We start from the raw sequence: 15,461 nt of genomic DNA on the forward strand, positions 1-15,461 counted from the left end.
ACATTATTGATTTCCCTGCCTGGAAAAATAACCAGGTTCCCAAAAACTCTCCAGCGTGGCCGGTGGGATTTCTGGCCCGGGATCTCTTGTATATTGGCGTCCACCGAGAGTATACTCGGCAGGCCCCAGCTGATTGTGTGCGGAATTTCTCGTCGACATGATAGATCAATCATTTTCTTGCACTTCACCACGGACAGAAAAGAAGTGGGGGCTGCCGCTCCCGATGGATGAAAGGTCGATCCCAGCACGGCTGTCTCTATGCGTACTCAGACGCACTGGGCGCAAAAGCACACTGCCCGAGCGGCTAGAGGCTTACGGTGTCGAACATGCAAGCACTAACATGGTTCGGGCGGTGCCCGTGAAAACGCGTCGCCCGGGGCTGTCGCGCATCGAACGAAAAGCGGGCCCCGATGGTCCCCTGGTAGCCTAGAGGCTATGGCAAACGAGAAAAACTGCCTTCGACCGTCTCTTTCGACGAAGGGAACTTCTAGTTTCAGTTTCACGTGCTCTGGGTTTTCGCCATACAATTTGCACTGGCAATGGCCTGTACACCCTTTTAGGGGATGTACCACAGCACTCGACGCCGCACCTTCGATGCTGGAAAGGAGGCGGGATCCCGACAGGGTCGAGGGTAGACAGTTTTGACCGCCTGTCCAAGTGGACGCTGGCCGCATGTTCCATGGATGTGGAAGTCGTCAGCAGCTAGTATACGCAGGCGCTTCTTTTTCTCGGTTTTCTCACGTCCTTTTCATCGCTGTTCGCCTTTCATCAGGCACGCAAAGTTGACGGGTACCGCGTTTTCCCTCGTCTCCCCCGGTTGGCCACGCGACTGTACAGGGTTCTGTCGTTACCCCCGCCAGCGATCTGTGACGGTGTTCTTGCACAGAAAACCACATAGCGCTTCGAGTATGACACCTTGAGTTCTACGCCATTGTCTGTTTTACGGTCTATTGTTATCCCTGGTGCCATCGTTTTCTCCCCTCACCTTGCTTTCGCATCATTTGTACTCCTCTCGCGGCGGCCCCCCCGGGTACGACGTTTCCAGCGCAAGGCCGCTGACTCCGCTCCTCTACCAACTACGGGGCAAGTCTGAGTTGCTTTCGTCTCCTGCGGCCTACCAGAAAAAAAGGAACGCCGAAGCGTTCGGATATCGCAAAATACCGATCCCTTGTCTTGTAGTCCTCGGGCATCCGTCCCTACCCTACTCACGTCCGCATGTACAACTGACTGATGCCTCACGGCACCGAGATGGTAGCGCAGCGCCGGCACGACCTCCCCTTCGAAAAATAAGCGGGAGACGACCAGGACAACGCCAGCACGATCCATGCGAAGCTGGAATAAAGCCCTTCTGGAACCAAGTCCTGGCGCCGCGCGTTTTCACGTTCAGTATGCAAGGTACCGTATCGGTGCACCTTTCACGACACTGGCACCTGATGACGCGTCCTCGTTGAGCGCGACGTTTTGCGAAAGTGAATAGCCCCTTGCGGTGACATTGGAACAAAGGAGAACGGCCCTGTCTCGTGAAGAGACGATTGGTTTCTGACAGGCTACAGTTGAGGGCTGATTCCTTCGACGAACACTGGGACTGCTTCGCGTGAATCGGCAAGGCCAGGCGGACGGGTGTGCTCACTCTGTCGTGGCCACCTTTCAGCACCTTTCCCACGAGCGTGTAGACGACTTCGGGTGTAAACCTGGACTCGGATATTCTGGGTGTATCCGGGCAGGAGGCATGACAAGTGGAAGCCGAAAGGATTGGTGCCGTCACTCGCCCTCGACATGGTGGCCTGACGCGAGTATGAGGCAACATTCAAGATGCTTCCCCAGATGGATGCTTTTTCTGTTTTTGATCACGTTGACCCCCCCCGCTGCAGGCGAGGTTCCAGCAGGATGGGGAGAGCCGTCAAGAGGCGATCCTCGGCAGGCGGTCGGGTTGGCGATTAACGACGCTGGGATGCCAGCAGCGGCTCTTCATCATACCAGCAATCCATATCACTTTGGAGGAAACAAAGTGCTAGAGCAGGGGTCGCCTGCACGCAAGCTGAGCACCGAATTACCCGCTACAGATTCGCCACATGAAACTGACAACGAGAGGTTGTCAAAACGGCCACACGCGAGGAAAACGCGCAGCCGCAGAGAGGAAAATCCTGTGGAGCGCAAAAAAGCCCGCCAGGGGGCGTCCGATAACCAGGCAGCGGCTGACGGAACTAAACCGAGTGACGTAGAAGATGGCGCTGCCCCTCAAGACAAAGGCAGAAAGCGGAAACTTGGGAAGAAGCCGAACAGCCGGCACGAGCCAGAAGCGACAACGACAGCCGCCGAGTCTGCCACCATACACCGTGACTCGGATCCGAGCGGCGCCGAAAACAACGCCAACAAACACACGAGCGGGGCCAGCGGAACGCACGACTCCGACGGCGAGGGTTACATGCTGCAACAAAAGAGCGGAAAAGAAGGGGAGGCGGTGAAGCAGTCGAAGAGGCGGGAAGGCCGGAAGAGTCTCCCGAAGCGCGAAAAGACGGGTGATGGTCCTTCTGTGTCAGGGGAGGGAGGAATCAAAGAGGAGTCGAATGAGGTGAAGAAAAGGGAAGAACGAAGGAAGAGTCGGTCAAAACGTGAGAAGGCCCATGACGGCACGATGGTGTCAGAGGAGTTTGAAGGGGAGGAGGTGAAGGCGTCGAAGAGGAGGGAAGGTAGGAAGAGTCTCCCGAAGCGCGAAAAGACGGGTGATGGTCCTTCTGTGTCAGGGGAGGGAGGAAACGAAGAAGAGTCGAATGAGGAGAAGAAACGGGGAGACCGAAGGAAGAGTCGGTCAAAACGTGAGAAGGCCCATGACGGCACGAGGGAGTCAGAGGAGTTTGAAGGGGAGGAGGTGAAGGCGTCGAAGAGGAGGGAAGGTAGGAAGAGTCTCCCGAAGCGCGAAAAGACGGGTGATGGTCCTTCTGTGTCAGGGGAGGGAGGAAACGAAGAAGAGTCGAATGCGGGGAAGAAACGGGGAGACCGAAGGAAGAGTCGGTCAAAACGTGAGACGGCCCATGATGGCACGAGAGTGTTAGAGGAGTTTGAAGGGGAGGAGGTGAAGGCGTCGAAGAGGAGGGAAGGTAGGAAGAGTCTCCCGAAGCGCGAAAAGACGGGTGATGGTCCTTCTGTGTCAGGGGAGGGAGGAAACGAAGAGGAGTCGAATGAGGTGAAGAAAAGGGAAGAACGAAGGCAGAGTCGGTCAAAACGTGAGAAGGCCCATGACGGCACGATGGTGTCAGAGGAGTTTGAAGGGGAGGAGGTGAAGGCGTCGAAGAGGAGGGAAGGTAGGAAGAGTCTCCCGAAGCGCGAAAAGACGGGTGATGGTCCTTCTGTGTCAGGGGAGGGAGGAAACGAAGAGGAGTCGAATGAGGTGAAGAAAAGGGAAGAACGAAGGAAGAGTCGGTCAAAACGTGAGAAGGCCCATGACGGCACGAGAGTGTCAGAGGAGTTTGAAGGGGAGGCGGTGAAGGCGTCGAAGAGGAGGGAAGGTAGGAAGAGTCTCCCGAAGCGCGAAAAGACGGGTGATGGTCCTTCTGTGTCAGGGGAGGGAGGAATCAAAGAGGAGTCGAATGAGGTGAAGAAAAGAGGAGAACGAGGGAAGAGTCGGTCAAAACGTGAGAAGGCCCATGACGGCACGAGGGTGTCAGAGGAGTTTGAAGGGGAGGAGGTGAAGGCGTCGAAGAGGAGGGAAGGTAGGAAGAGTCTCCCGAAGCGCGAAAAGACGGGTGATGGTCCTTCTGTGTCAGGGGAGGGAGGAATCAAAGAGGAGTCGAATGAGGTGAAGAAAAGAGGAGAACGAGGGAAGAGTCGGTCAAAACGTGAGAAGGCCCATGACGGCACGAGGGTGTCAGAGGAGTTTGAAGGGGAGGAGGTGAAGGCGTCGAAGAGGAGGGAAGGTAGGAAGAGTCTCCCGAAGCGCGAAAAGACGGGTGATGGTCCTTCTGTGTCAGGGGAGGGAGGAATCAAAGAGGAGTCGAATGAGGTGAAGAAAAGAGGAGAACGAGGGAAGAGTCGGTCAAAACGTGAGAAGGCCCATGACGGCACGAGGGTGTCAGAGGAGTTTGAAGGGGAGGAGGTGAAGGCGTCGAAGAGGAGGGAAGGTAGGAAGAGTCTCCCGAAGCGCGAAAAGACGGGTGATGGTCCTTCTGTGTCAGGGGAGGGAGGAAACGAAGAGGAGTCGAATGAGGTGAAGAAAAGGGGAGAACGAAGGCAGATTCGGTCAAAACGTGAGAAGGCCCATGACGGCACGATGGTGTCAGAGGAGTTTGAAGGGGAGGAGGTGAAGGCGTCGAAGAGGAGGGAAGGTAGGAAGAGTCTCCCGAAGCGCGAAAAGACGGGTGATGGTCCTTCTGTGTCAGGGGAGGGAGGAAACGAAGAGGAGTCGAATGAGGTGAAGAAAAGAGGAGAACGAGGGAAGAGTCGGTCAAAACGTGAGAAGGCCCATGACGGCACGAGGGTGTCAGAGGAGTTTGAAGGGGAGGAGGTGAAGGCGTCGAAGAGGAGGGAAGGTAGGAAGAGTCTCCCGAAGCGCGAAAAGACGGGTGATGGTCCTTCTGTGTCAGGGGAGGGAGGAAACGAAGAGGAGTCGAATGAGGTGAAGAAAAGGGGAGAACGAAGGCAGATTCGGTCAAAACGTGAGAAGGCCCATGACGGCACGATGGTGTCAGAGGAGTTTGAAGGGGAGGAGGTGAAGGCGTCGAAGAGGAGGGAAAGCCGGAGGAATCTCTCGAAGCGGGAAAAGGCCGGTGATGGTCCTTCTGTGTCACGGGAGGGTGGAAACAAAGAGGAGTTGAATGAGGTGAAGAAAAGAGGAGATCGAAGGAAGAGTCGGCCGAAACGTGAGACGGCCCATGATGGCACAAGGGTGTCAGAGGAGTTTGAAGGGGAGGAGGTGAAGGCGTCGAAGAGGAGGGAAGGTAGGAAGAGTCTCCCGAAGCGCGAAAAGACGGGTGATGGTCCTTCTGTGTCAGGGGAGGGAGGAAACGAAGAGGAGTTGAATGAGGTGAAGAAAAGGGGAGAACGAAGGCAGAGTCGGCCGAAACGTGAGACGGCCCATGATGGCACGAGGGTGTCAGAAAAGTTTGAAGGGGAGGAGATGAAGAAATCGAAGAGGAGGGAAGGTAGGAAGAGTCTCTCGAAGAAGGCGAAGGCAGATGATGGTCCTTCGCTGTCACCGGACGCGCAAAGCGAAGAGGACGCCGCGCAGGTTGGAAGGCATACGGGCGAGGGCGAGGTCCGAGGAGTGGCGAGTGGTGAAGAGGCATTGACTGGCGACGCTCTGCCGGTTGAGTCGGATGGTTCGAGTGAAGTCCAGACGGTCCAGAGTGCGGGTGGAGCAGAGCGGGGAGGCGCGATGCCTGACGAGACAGGGACACAGAGGTGGGAAGGACAGAGCATGATGGATATGCCGGAGACCGCTGGCGAGGAGACAAGCGGATTGGTCGGCGAGCATGGCGGCGATGGTCCTTCGCTGTCACCGGACGCGCAAAGCGAAGAGGACGCCGCGCAGGTTGGAAGGCATACGGGCGAGGGCGAGGTCCGGGGAGTGGCGAGTGGTGAAGAGGCATTGACTGGCGACGCTCTGCCGGTTGAGTCGGATGGTTCGAGTGAAGTCCAGACGGTCCAGAGTGCGGGTGGAGCAGAGCGGGGAGGCGCGATGCCTGACGAGACAGGGACACAGAGGTGGGAAGGACAGAGCATGGTAGATACGCCGGAGACCGCTGGCGAGGAGACAAGCGGATTGGTCGGCGAGCATGGCGGCGATGGTCCTTCGCTGTCACCGGACGCGCAAAGCGAAGAGGACGCCGCGCAGGTTGGAAGGCCTACGGGCGAGGGCGAGGTCCGGGGAGTGGCGAGTGGTGAAGAGGCATTGACTGGCGACGCTCTGCCGGTTGAGTCGGATGGTTCGAGTGAAGTCCAGACGGTCCAGAGTGCGGGTGGAGCAGAGCGGGGAGGCGCGATGCCTGACGAGACAGGGACACAGAGATGGGAAGGACAGAGCATGGTGGATACGCCGGAGACCGCTGGCGAGGAGACAAGCGGATTGGTCGGCGAGCATGGCGGCGATGGTCCTTCGCTGTCACCGGACGCGCAAAGCGAAGAGGACGCCGCGCAGGTTGGAAGGCCTACGGGCGAGGGCGAGGTCCGGGGAGTGGCGAGTGGTGAAGAGGCATTGACTGGCGACGCTCTGCCGGTTGAGTCGGATGGTTCGAGTGAAGTCCAGACGGTCCTGAGTGCGGGTGGAGCAGAGCGGGGAGGCGCGATGCCTGACGAGACAGGGACACAGAGATGGGAAGGACAGAGCATGGTGGATACGCCGGAGACCGCTGGCGAGGAGACAAGCGGATTGGTCGGCGAGCATGGCGGCGATGGTCCTTCGCTGTCACCGGACGCGCAAAGCGAAGAGGACGCCGCGCAGGTTGGAAGGCATACGGGCGAGGGCGAGGTCCGGGGAGTGGCGAGTGGTGAAGAGGCATTGACTGGCGACGCTCTGCCGGTTGAGTCGGATGGTTCGAGTGAAGTCCAGACGGTCCAGAGTGCGGGTGGAGCAGAGCGGGGAGGCGCGATGCCTGACGAGACAGGGACACAGAGGTGGGAAGGACAGAGCATGATGGATACGCCGGAGACCGCTGGCGAGGAGACAAGCGGATTGGTCGGCGAGCATGGCGGCGATGGTCCTTCGCTGTCACCGGACGCGCAAAGCGAAGAGGACGCCGCGCAGGTTGGAAGGCCTACGGGCGAGGGCGAGGTCCGGGGAGTGGCGAATGGTGAAGAGGCATTGACTGGCGACGCTCTGCCGGTTGAGTCGGATGGGTCGAGTGAAGTCCAGACGGTCCAGAGTGCGGGTGGAGCAGAGCGGGGAGGCGCGATGCCTGACGAGACAGGGACACAGAGGTGGGAAGGACAGAGCATGATGGATATGCCGGAGACCGCTGGCGAGGAGACAAGCGGATTGGTCGGCGAGCATGGCGGCGATGGTCCTTCGCTGTCACCGGACGCGCAAAGCGAAGAGGACGCCGCGCAGGTTGGAAGGCATACGGGCGAGGGCGAGGTCCGGGGGGTGTCAAGTGGTGGAAAGGCGCCGACTCTGCCTGTCGGAGAAAGAGGGCCAGAGTCGGGCGAACGTGCGGAAGAGACGGTACACGCGACGGAGGCGCAGGAGCCGGCGGAGGGGGTGGGTGTAGGCGAGAAGACTGCACTGGAGGATGGAATGGTCATTGGAGACGTTGCAGGAAACTCTAGAGATGTTGCGGAATTCCAGGCAGCTGACGCGTGGTCCCGTGAGGGGGGGCGGGTGAATCTAGAGTTGGGTGAGACTGAGGAGAAGACGGAGCGCAGCAGCCTGACCTCAGACAGCGAGACTGGACGGGAAGCTGTAACGGAGGCCGCAGGCGAGGCGCCTGGCAGCCTATCAGCTGGAGCTTACCGGAACACCAGTGAGGGGCGGGCGACAAGCAGCCAGAAAACAGATCCTGAGGCTGAGGCGGCACAGTCTGCAGCTGATTTGGGAGTCGAGGCAGCTGTGGTAGTCACCACTGGTGACCTCGAAGAGGCCCAGGGCGGTGCGTCTGTGGGAAGCGTTGCAATAGAGGATCAATCACGAGAGGCTGAGCCGCAGGGTAGCGCGTTTGGTGAGGAAGGAGAGGAAAAGATGTCAAGGAGGGATTCAGGGCGAGAAAACCGGGGCGCCGCACTAGCCCGCGCCATGAAGGACGCCACGGTTGCGTCTCGGGCGGAGACGCTGGAACCAAAGGCGGTGGCTGACGCCGGCGAACCTGTTGTGAAGGTGGCGTCTGTGGAAGATGATGCCTCTCGGGAGGCTGCGAGGTCGCAGGGGAAGCATCCGCGGACGATGGAGAGAAGGCAGAGAGGAGAGGCGCGAAAGCAGGCAGACGCTAGTGTCAGTGGGGAGTCGGGACATGAGGCGGACGACGAGGAAAGCGCCGAGCATGTTGTGGGGCGGGCTCGATCCGTCAAGCGGGAGAGGGCGACCAGAGACTGGAAAGACGGGAAAGGACGCAATACGCGTGGGTCGTCCCCGAGGAAACGACGCCCAAAGGACTTGTCGGAGGACTCAACCAGCGACTCGGACACCCGATCAGCGACAGAGGAGTACGATGCCACCGCATCCAAGCGAGGTCGTGGTTCAAGTCGGAGACCGTTGACGGCGTCGGATGTGGACGACGGCGACAGTGAAAGCGAGGCCGTTGGAACACGGGACGAAGACGTGCGGCGCTGGTGGCGGTCCCGCGGCGCGTCTGAAGCGGCCCTCCGGGACTCCGTGGCCGACAGACGGAAACAGAGGCGCCGTCTGACAGGCCGCCTACGAAGCAAGCGCGGGGAGACAGGCACGCGTAGCCCTTTCCACACGGCCAGACCCCCGGCGAGCCAAGCGGATCGTCTGAAACAGCGGTCTGCGTCGAATCGGCCAAACTCTGTTCGATTGGCAGCTCTGATTCAGGCAGGCGCGGCGGCGGTCCGGGCTGCAGACATGGTTGCCGCCAAAAGCAAAGGCGAGGCACAAACGTCGACGCAAGCCGGTCCAGGAACTGCGGAAGGGCGTCCGCATCTTGACCGGAAGGACAGTGCAGCGTTGAGTGCCGAACGCCGTCAAGCGCTGGAAACCGCTGCGGCGTTACTCCAAGTCTTGCCGACGGGAGCAGCCACTGCGTCGGCGCGCGACGCGGAAGGAGACCGTGGCGGCGCGTGGCCTGGAGCGGCCGTCTCGAGTGTGGGGTGGGAGGAACTCGCGACGTCGCTCACGGCCTCCCACCTGAGAGAGAAGGGACTGACGCTGGAGCGAGGTCACAGCTCAGAGTCACCGTTGCTTCGGCAGCGCGGACACCCGATGCTCCCCACCTACGATGGAGACGATGCGCTCTCAAGAAGTACGCCAGACGAGGACTCTGTGGCCAGAGAGAGCCAAGACAATCGCGGACACTGGGCCAGCACACGCCATGGGCGGCGACACGGTAGTCTGGAAGAAGTCGTTAGAAATCCCAACGTGAAGTCGTTCTTCCGCGACGGCCAGCGGTTCGGAGCGTACGAGCTCCACACACCTGATGATGCCTCCTACGATGAAGAGCTCGCCTCAGACTCACGAACGGGCACGGCTCGCCGCCACCGACCCAGGGCGAGGCCGCGGAATGCCGGGAAGACACGACGCGGTCGTGAGGGGAGCTCGACAGATGGAGAACAGTCCACCACAGGTCCCCTGTCTCGCCGGAGGCGTCGCTTTTCACAGGGCGTTAGTCAGTCCGAGGAAGACAGCTGGACCCGCGAGGAAAGTCCGTCTTGGAGGGAAGCGAGTGCGGACGGCCCGGCGAACCTTTATGGATCGCACGCAGGAGGCCGCAGAGCACAGCGAAGACGACTGGAGAGACAGCGACGGAGCAATTCCGTCTCTGGTGGGGAAGACTGGGACGAACGATATGACAAGGAAGACCGGGGACGGACGGACGCGCAGAAGACAGAGGGCGGCGTCGAATTGCTGGACGACGAGGAATTGTCGGATGACATCGAAACCCTACAATCCACGTTGCAAAAGCAGCGCGAGCGAGGCGACGCGGAGCGGAAAGCGGCGCAGGTTCGGCCAGGAGAACCCAGCAACGCAAAGGCGTCGTCTGGAAAGCCTGTAGAGCTACAAGATGACACGAGGCTTCCCGCGAGCGGAGAAAACTGGGGAGATGGATGGGAGAAAGTCAGTGCGAATGAAGCGGCGGAGACCCCGTCGGACGTGCAGAGGTGGCCCCTGCTTCATGGTGCGCATGAGGGCGACAGTGGATGGCTGCAGACTGAAGCGGATCCAGGCGACTGGAAGCGCCTTATTATCGAGGCGATGAAGAGCGGCAATGTCAGCGGCGACGTTCCGCTCAAGCACTGGCTGCCCACACGCAGCTGGCAAGAGTTCTCAGGCATGATGACGAGCCTGTCCGACGTGGTGCACGGTGAGTCGGGAGAATACGGCTTTTTGCGACAGTAACGCCACCCACGGGCCCCAGTGATAAACGGTCGAAACATGCGATGGCGTTGTTTCCCGGGGAGGCCTGCACTACTGATACGTGCTCGCACCGTGCGGCTGTTTGACGCACACACACCAAAAGCGAAGTTCCACTCGCGACCCCGGCGTCACAGACGGGGCACAACTCTTTCGGTGTGTTTTGCCCCTGTGTTTCGCCTCCAGGCATGCAGGCAAAGTCGACAACACCGGAGAGTTTCGGAGCCGTGTGGATGGCCAAGAAGGAAGAGAAGCCCCTCCTGCAGATGGACGATTCGTGCTTCGAGAGGAATGTGCGCTACAGTCCAGGAAGCGAGTTCCTTGTTGTGTGGCGCGGCGTACCTACAGCAACGCACTGCCAAGCTCTCTGCAAGCTGGCAACCCCGGAATGTCACTTTTTCACTTTCATCCGAAGTGCACTGCTTCCGCTCCACCATCAGGTGAGTCGCAGACCGAGGTCTGCGGCGGCAACACAACCTATGGGCAGTTGACACGCAGGCGGAAACACTCGTGAGAAAAACAGACTTCCTCGACCGGCAGGCAGTGTCTGGTGGAAAAAGCGTCTCGGTTTCATCGCGTTGCCAGGCGCCTTCGCCAGAAATACGGAACCGAGTGGAACGCGTTTCCTCCAGCGCGGCCGGCGCTCTCCGGGCACCTTGTGCCTGCCGAAAAAAACGTGCTGAACAGGTGCCGTGAGGAAAGAGGAAATCGCAGCACGGACAGAAGTGACCGCAGCAGCCCTCGTCTGAGGCGACGGCTGCAGCAAGAGCAGCGCGGTGGCTCTGACTCTCTGTGCCTCTCGCAGGCGACCATTCGCTCCTTCCGTTTTGTGGTGAATGTCGAGTGTACTTGAGGCAGCTGTCCGAAGTTGTTCGCCTCTCACCTGTCGACTCTTGATTGGCCGTCCTGAGGCCTGACGCGAGTCGCGGGGTTGGGCACCTTTCTCGGCTGCGAATCGTCGGTTCCGTCTAGGAACAAGGCGGAACATCGAGAGCTGAGACAGCCTGCCGAACGAAGCAAACTGGCGTCTCATCTGACTTCTCTGGAACGCTGTGTGTCCACAGGGAGCCTGCTACTTGCTGCCGCGGAAGACCCCAGCCGTGCGCGTGCCCTCACGCGGTGTCTTCGAAGTCATCTCCGGCGCTCGGACGTGCTCGACACCCACTCCGGACGCGCCGCCAGTGGACCTCGTTGCCGTGACAAGCAAAACAGGTAGGTGCACGGTGGCATCCTGACTTCATCCTGCCTGGTCAGGATCGCCAGTTCCTTGACCGGTTGCAGCGCGACGGTGAAAAAAACGCGGAGAGCCGTGGCGTGGCGTCGGCGGAACAGCATCGTGTTGTGCAAGTCGTTCTCCCAGGTGTTCTGCTTCGGCGATTTACGGCCGCTGCTGGGCTCGCCGCCCGCACGAGGAATGGCGTGGGGGCGAGTGGTGCTTCCTGTGGGGTCGTCTCGTGGATCGAGAACGCTTCTCACGCGCGACGAAGCCGTGGCGAGCACACCGGCGCAGTTATCGCCTCTCGCCCTTTTTTGCCTTGCCGCTTAGCGGCCAGCGGGTCCGCCCACGGGCGGTACCCTTTTTGTTGCCTCTGGCAGTTTGCAGAGAGCGACTGGTCCCGTTAGGTGTCGTGAGGAGCTGCAACCCCCGGCGGTGAGAGAGGTCCCGGCGAATTCCAAAGTGTGTAGGTGGGCGTGCGGCATCTCTTGCGCGAGGAGGTTTCTGCGTGTCTCTGCAGGGTGTCCCAGCAGCCCCTCTATCTGCGATTCCCTGAACCTGCCTTATCCGCTTGGAAGCCGCTTCAGTCCTTTCTGTTCCAACACCCGAGATGGACACTGCGCGAACCTGGCGAACGGCGTCCCCTGCTGCACAACCTGCAACGACTATCCTGGGAACCCCTGTCCTGGTAAGTCGAGAGTATCGGTAAGGGCGCGGCCAGATCACCGCATATAACGGGATGCTCCTGACTCTGTAACGGAAGAAGCTGTAAACAAAGGACTCTCGTTAACTTGACCTGTCTGTCGATCTCGCCGTCTCGGGTCCGTGTCGACGGGTGCACATCGGAGCTTGCGGCGCTCTAGGAGTACCGACTCTGCTTTTCACTCGCCATGCCCACACTGTTGTGGCGCGTCGGGAGGCGTCTGGCGTAGGTGACGCGCCTTGTCGATGTCTGTGCCGTGCACCTTTCCTCTCCAGAGAAGACCTGTTACGAGTACAACGTGGACTACACCGACGGGACAGAACTGCGGTATATTGGAGCCGGAGTCGAGAGTCGAGGCGCGTGCGAGTCTCTCTGCCGGCAGACCGAAGGCTGCACGCACTATTCGTACTTCTCTACCCCTCAGCTTCCACAGCACCTTCGCGGTTCCTGTTCTCTCCGCGAATTCCGACTCGCCCCGAGGAACCGCGTCACCGTCGAGGGTATGGAGATCGCGGGCGATGGCCACTCCAGTCCGATGCGATCCCTGGTGATTTTTGCGCCTTTGTTCTGCGAGTTTCCCCAGACGACGACAACGACAACCACGACGTCCGCGCCTCCTCCCAGAGAGCCTGCCTGCATTAGGGAAAACACCGATTTCTGGGGCCATGACCTCGCTTCATTCAAAGGCTGCGCCTCAGCCGCCGCATGCAAACAGATCTGCCAGTCTGTCGACGGCTGCGTGGCCTTCACGTATGCGGCGATGACGAAGAAGTGCTATCTGAAGTGGAGCGCAGCGGTGGAAAAACACGTTGAGGGCCACGAGAGCGGTCCGCGCTGCTGCGATGCAGCGCCCGACAGTTCGATCGCGGGAGGCGACGGCGCAGATTCGCCCGCTTGCCCGCCGCCTCGAGAGGCCGCCTGCGTGTTTGCAGGGCGGGACTACCTGGGGCGCGACATCGCGTCCAGGAAGGGGCCAGTGTCGGCGTACAAGTGCTACCAGTTGTGCAAGGCAGAGCCACGCTGCGACGTGTGGACACATCTTCCGGCCGAGAAGCTGTGCTTCCTCAAGAAGGCGGACGTTCCCAAGCACCTGACGGCGAGCGAGAAGAGGCTTCGTTTGCAGGAAGATTTCGTCCTTGCAGCCGGCGCGATCACCGGCTTTGCAGACTGCGAACCGTTCTACGGACCTGACGCAACGAAGTTCACCGCGCCTGCGGCCCCAGCGAAGGCGGAGGCCCTGAGGGCTACCGCCGGACCCCGGCGATCCGAGGACCCGGAGGATGAGTCGCCCCAGCGCGAGAGCGAGGAAGGCAAGCGGAACAAAACGTCGAAGAATTCACGCGCTCGTCAGGCGGGCATGAGTGAGGACGAGAAATCCTCGCGGCGTCGCGATTTAGAGGAGTCGAGCGAAAGCGCGGACGCGGCCAGGCGACGGCAGCTCAAGCGGACGGTCCGCCCTCAGAATATGGACTCTGAAGAGGACGAAACGCGGCCTGTGAGAGCACGGAGGGCGGGAAGGAAGGTGTTTTAACGAGAGGAGTACGGCGTGGTCAAACAAGATGCCAGGATGATGAGCCGAACGGAGAAGTCGACGACGTTCGGAACAGAACGGCGAAGGGGGAAGCGCACAGCGCTAAAGGGAAGACAATCGTGGACGCGCGACTCCTGAAGAAAGGAAAGAGCGACGGCACTGCAGAGAGCCAGGAAGGAAGGGGTCTGTCGACCGAGGCCACAGCGGCTGTGGAAACACTCGGCCAGCGAAACGGCAGCTCGGCGCCGAGGCAGCCACACGCGCGCGGGATGACAAGCGAGGGCGCCTTCGAGGAGTACCAAGCACTGAGGACGTAGGCGCTCGCGCTCCATTCGAATCAGTATCCAGTCCCGCCTTCATTTGGGAGGACTCTCGGCCCCCGAGGTGATGCGTATGTAGGCTGCCGAGATGTTGGCGCGGAACCCACGAAAACGCGGAAATGTGGAACATCGAGTTTTCGAAATTAGGGCGCGAGACAGTTTGTGCGAGGAAGCCTGGGCACCTATCGGCGCATGCAGTGGGCCGTCTCAGAGTCACACTGGCGATCTGCTGCCTCCAACTAGCTTGTTGTCGTGTGCCAGGGTCCGGTGCCGCCGTAGAAACAGCGATATTGCCGGTCATCGCGTGTCTGCGATGGAATTTTGGAGGGTGATCCTGCATACCACAGAAAGTACTTGCTACTACTCTCATGTGACTCTGAGGACATCTTAAACACACTTGTGCTTGTGTTGTGTCGTGTCGACGTCTTCCAGGACGGCCTCGATTTGTTTCTTTCTTGTGGGGAAGGTATGGCCTCCATTGTGTCAGTCCTGCACTCGCCTTACGGCGGGAGTCCGGTTGCATGCGTGATTCGCGGAGCTCAGTTATCAAGTGAGACCGTCCTGTAGATTGCTTCTTCGGCCAAACGATGCGGATTTCGCGGTGGTCGCTTCTTCCCTTGTCTCTTTTTTTTCGTTAAGAGTCGCAGTGCCAAGCGGCCATCAACACGTCGCGCCGTGTGTGTGTGCACCCTTGGCTTCTGGTGGCCGCATCTCAAACGTTGAGTGTGGGTTTTGTGTTGCACGTTTTGTTAGTCACGTTCTGTTGGAGATCTACGAGGCTCCTTCCGGCTTTCTCGAGTTTCTGTCTGCATCTGTGCGGTGATCCAGAGCGGCCGTTTTGGGAAGAGTACGGGAGACGCGAGTGTCTGTTCGTCTCCTGCCCTGTTTACGGGAGAGCGGCGTCGGGGCCGTTCAGTGATGAAATGGGAGCATGTGCCGAGGCGGTTCCTCGCTTGTATATCTTTACATAACAAGCAGTTCTGTATTTGTGGCGTAGCGTCAGCAAGAGTTGTCGCGGCACAACGCGGGTGCTCTGTTGTAGCATGCATGCATGCATGGTGCTATACATATGTGGAATGCGAGGAGAGATTCAGGAAAAACCATTTGCGAATTTGCTAATGCGTTGCACAGTTTTCTGTCACGTGGTTTACGGCTGGTATGTTTGCCATCTCACCAATAGGCTCTCTTCTAGACTTCCCTTTGACGGCGGAGGCAGTCCCCTTCTGTGTCCAGCAGACGCGCGTTTCAGGATCCCGAAGGCTGCTTACCAGAGACGGCAGGCGGCTGTGCTCGAGATTTCTTTTTCCAGCAGTCTCATCACAGGACCACCCTGCGCTGTCAGCTTGTAGGCCTCGACTGCGCTTTGTCCCCGGTCGATTAGAAAAGCGCTGAAAGAAGACTAGAGACATGCGGTGGCAAAGAACGATCAGAGTTGCTCACGACGGGTTACTTGGTGTCTTGATACTCTACCGAATCCAGCAACAAACGGCAGAGAGGCTGACGTCAGCGAAACTCAACTTCAGCGACATGCTCGCCAGCGACCACGGCAGTCTGAGCTCGAATCAGAGAGATACGAGGAGAGAACCCGAGGAAAACCAAGCATCAAATCGCCTCTTGGTGACGCGTTCGTGTGCCCAGAAAAGAGTATCGGATGCTTGCAGAAACAAATCTGAAAG

General features: G+C 59.5%; 1 protein-coding gene across 1 annotated transcript; it reads left to right on the plus strand.

Annotated features, from left to right (window-relative positions):
- Positions 1-1,388: 1,388 nt before the first annotated feature.
- Positions 1,389-14,608, plus strand: NCLIV_065360 (putative PAN domain-containing protein; the record flags this gene model as incomplete). The annotated part of the gene is made up of 8 exons (XM_003886087.1): positions 1,389-1,395; positions 1,872-9,965; positions 10,202-10,455; positions 11,080-11,227; positions 11,752-11,919; positions 12,210-13,384; positions 13,501-13,778; positions 14,539-14,608. The coding sequence occupies 8 exons, from the start codon at positions 1,389-1,391 to the stop codon at positions 14,606-14,608; spliced, it is 10,194 nt and encodes a 3,397-aa protein (XP_003886136.1).
- Positions 14,609-15,461: the final 853 nt, after the last annotated feature.

The sequence above is a fragment of the Neospora caninum genome, chromosome XII, assembly GCF_000208865.1.
Source record: "Neospora caninum Liverpool complete genome, chromosome XII".
NCBI classification, from domain to species: domain Eukaryota; phylum Apicomplexa; class Conoidasida; order Eucoccidiorida; family Sarcocystidae; genus Neospora; species Neospora caninum.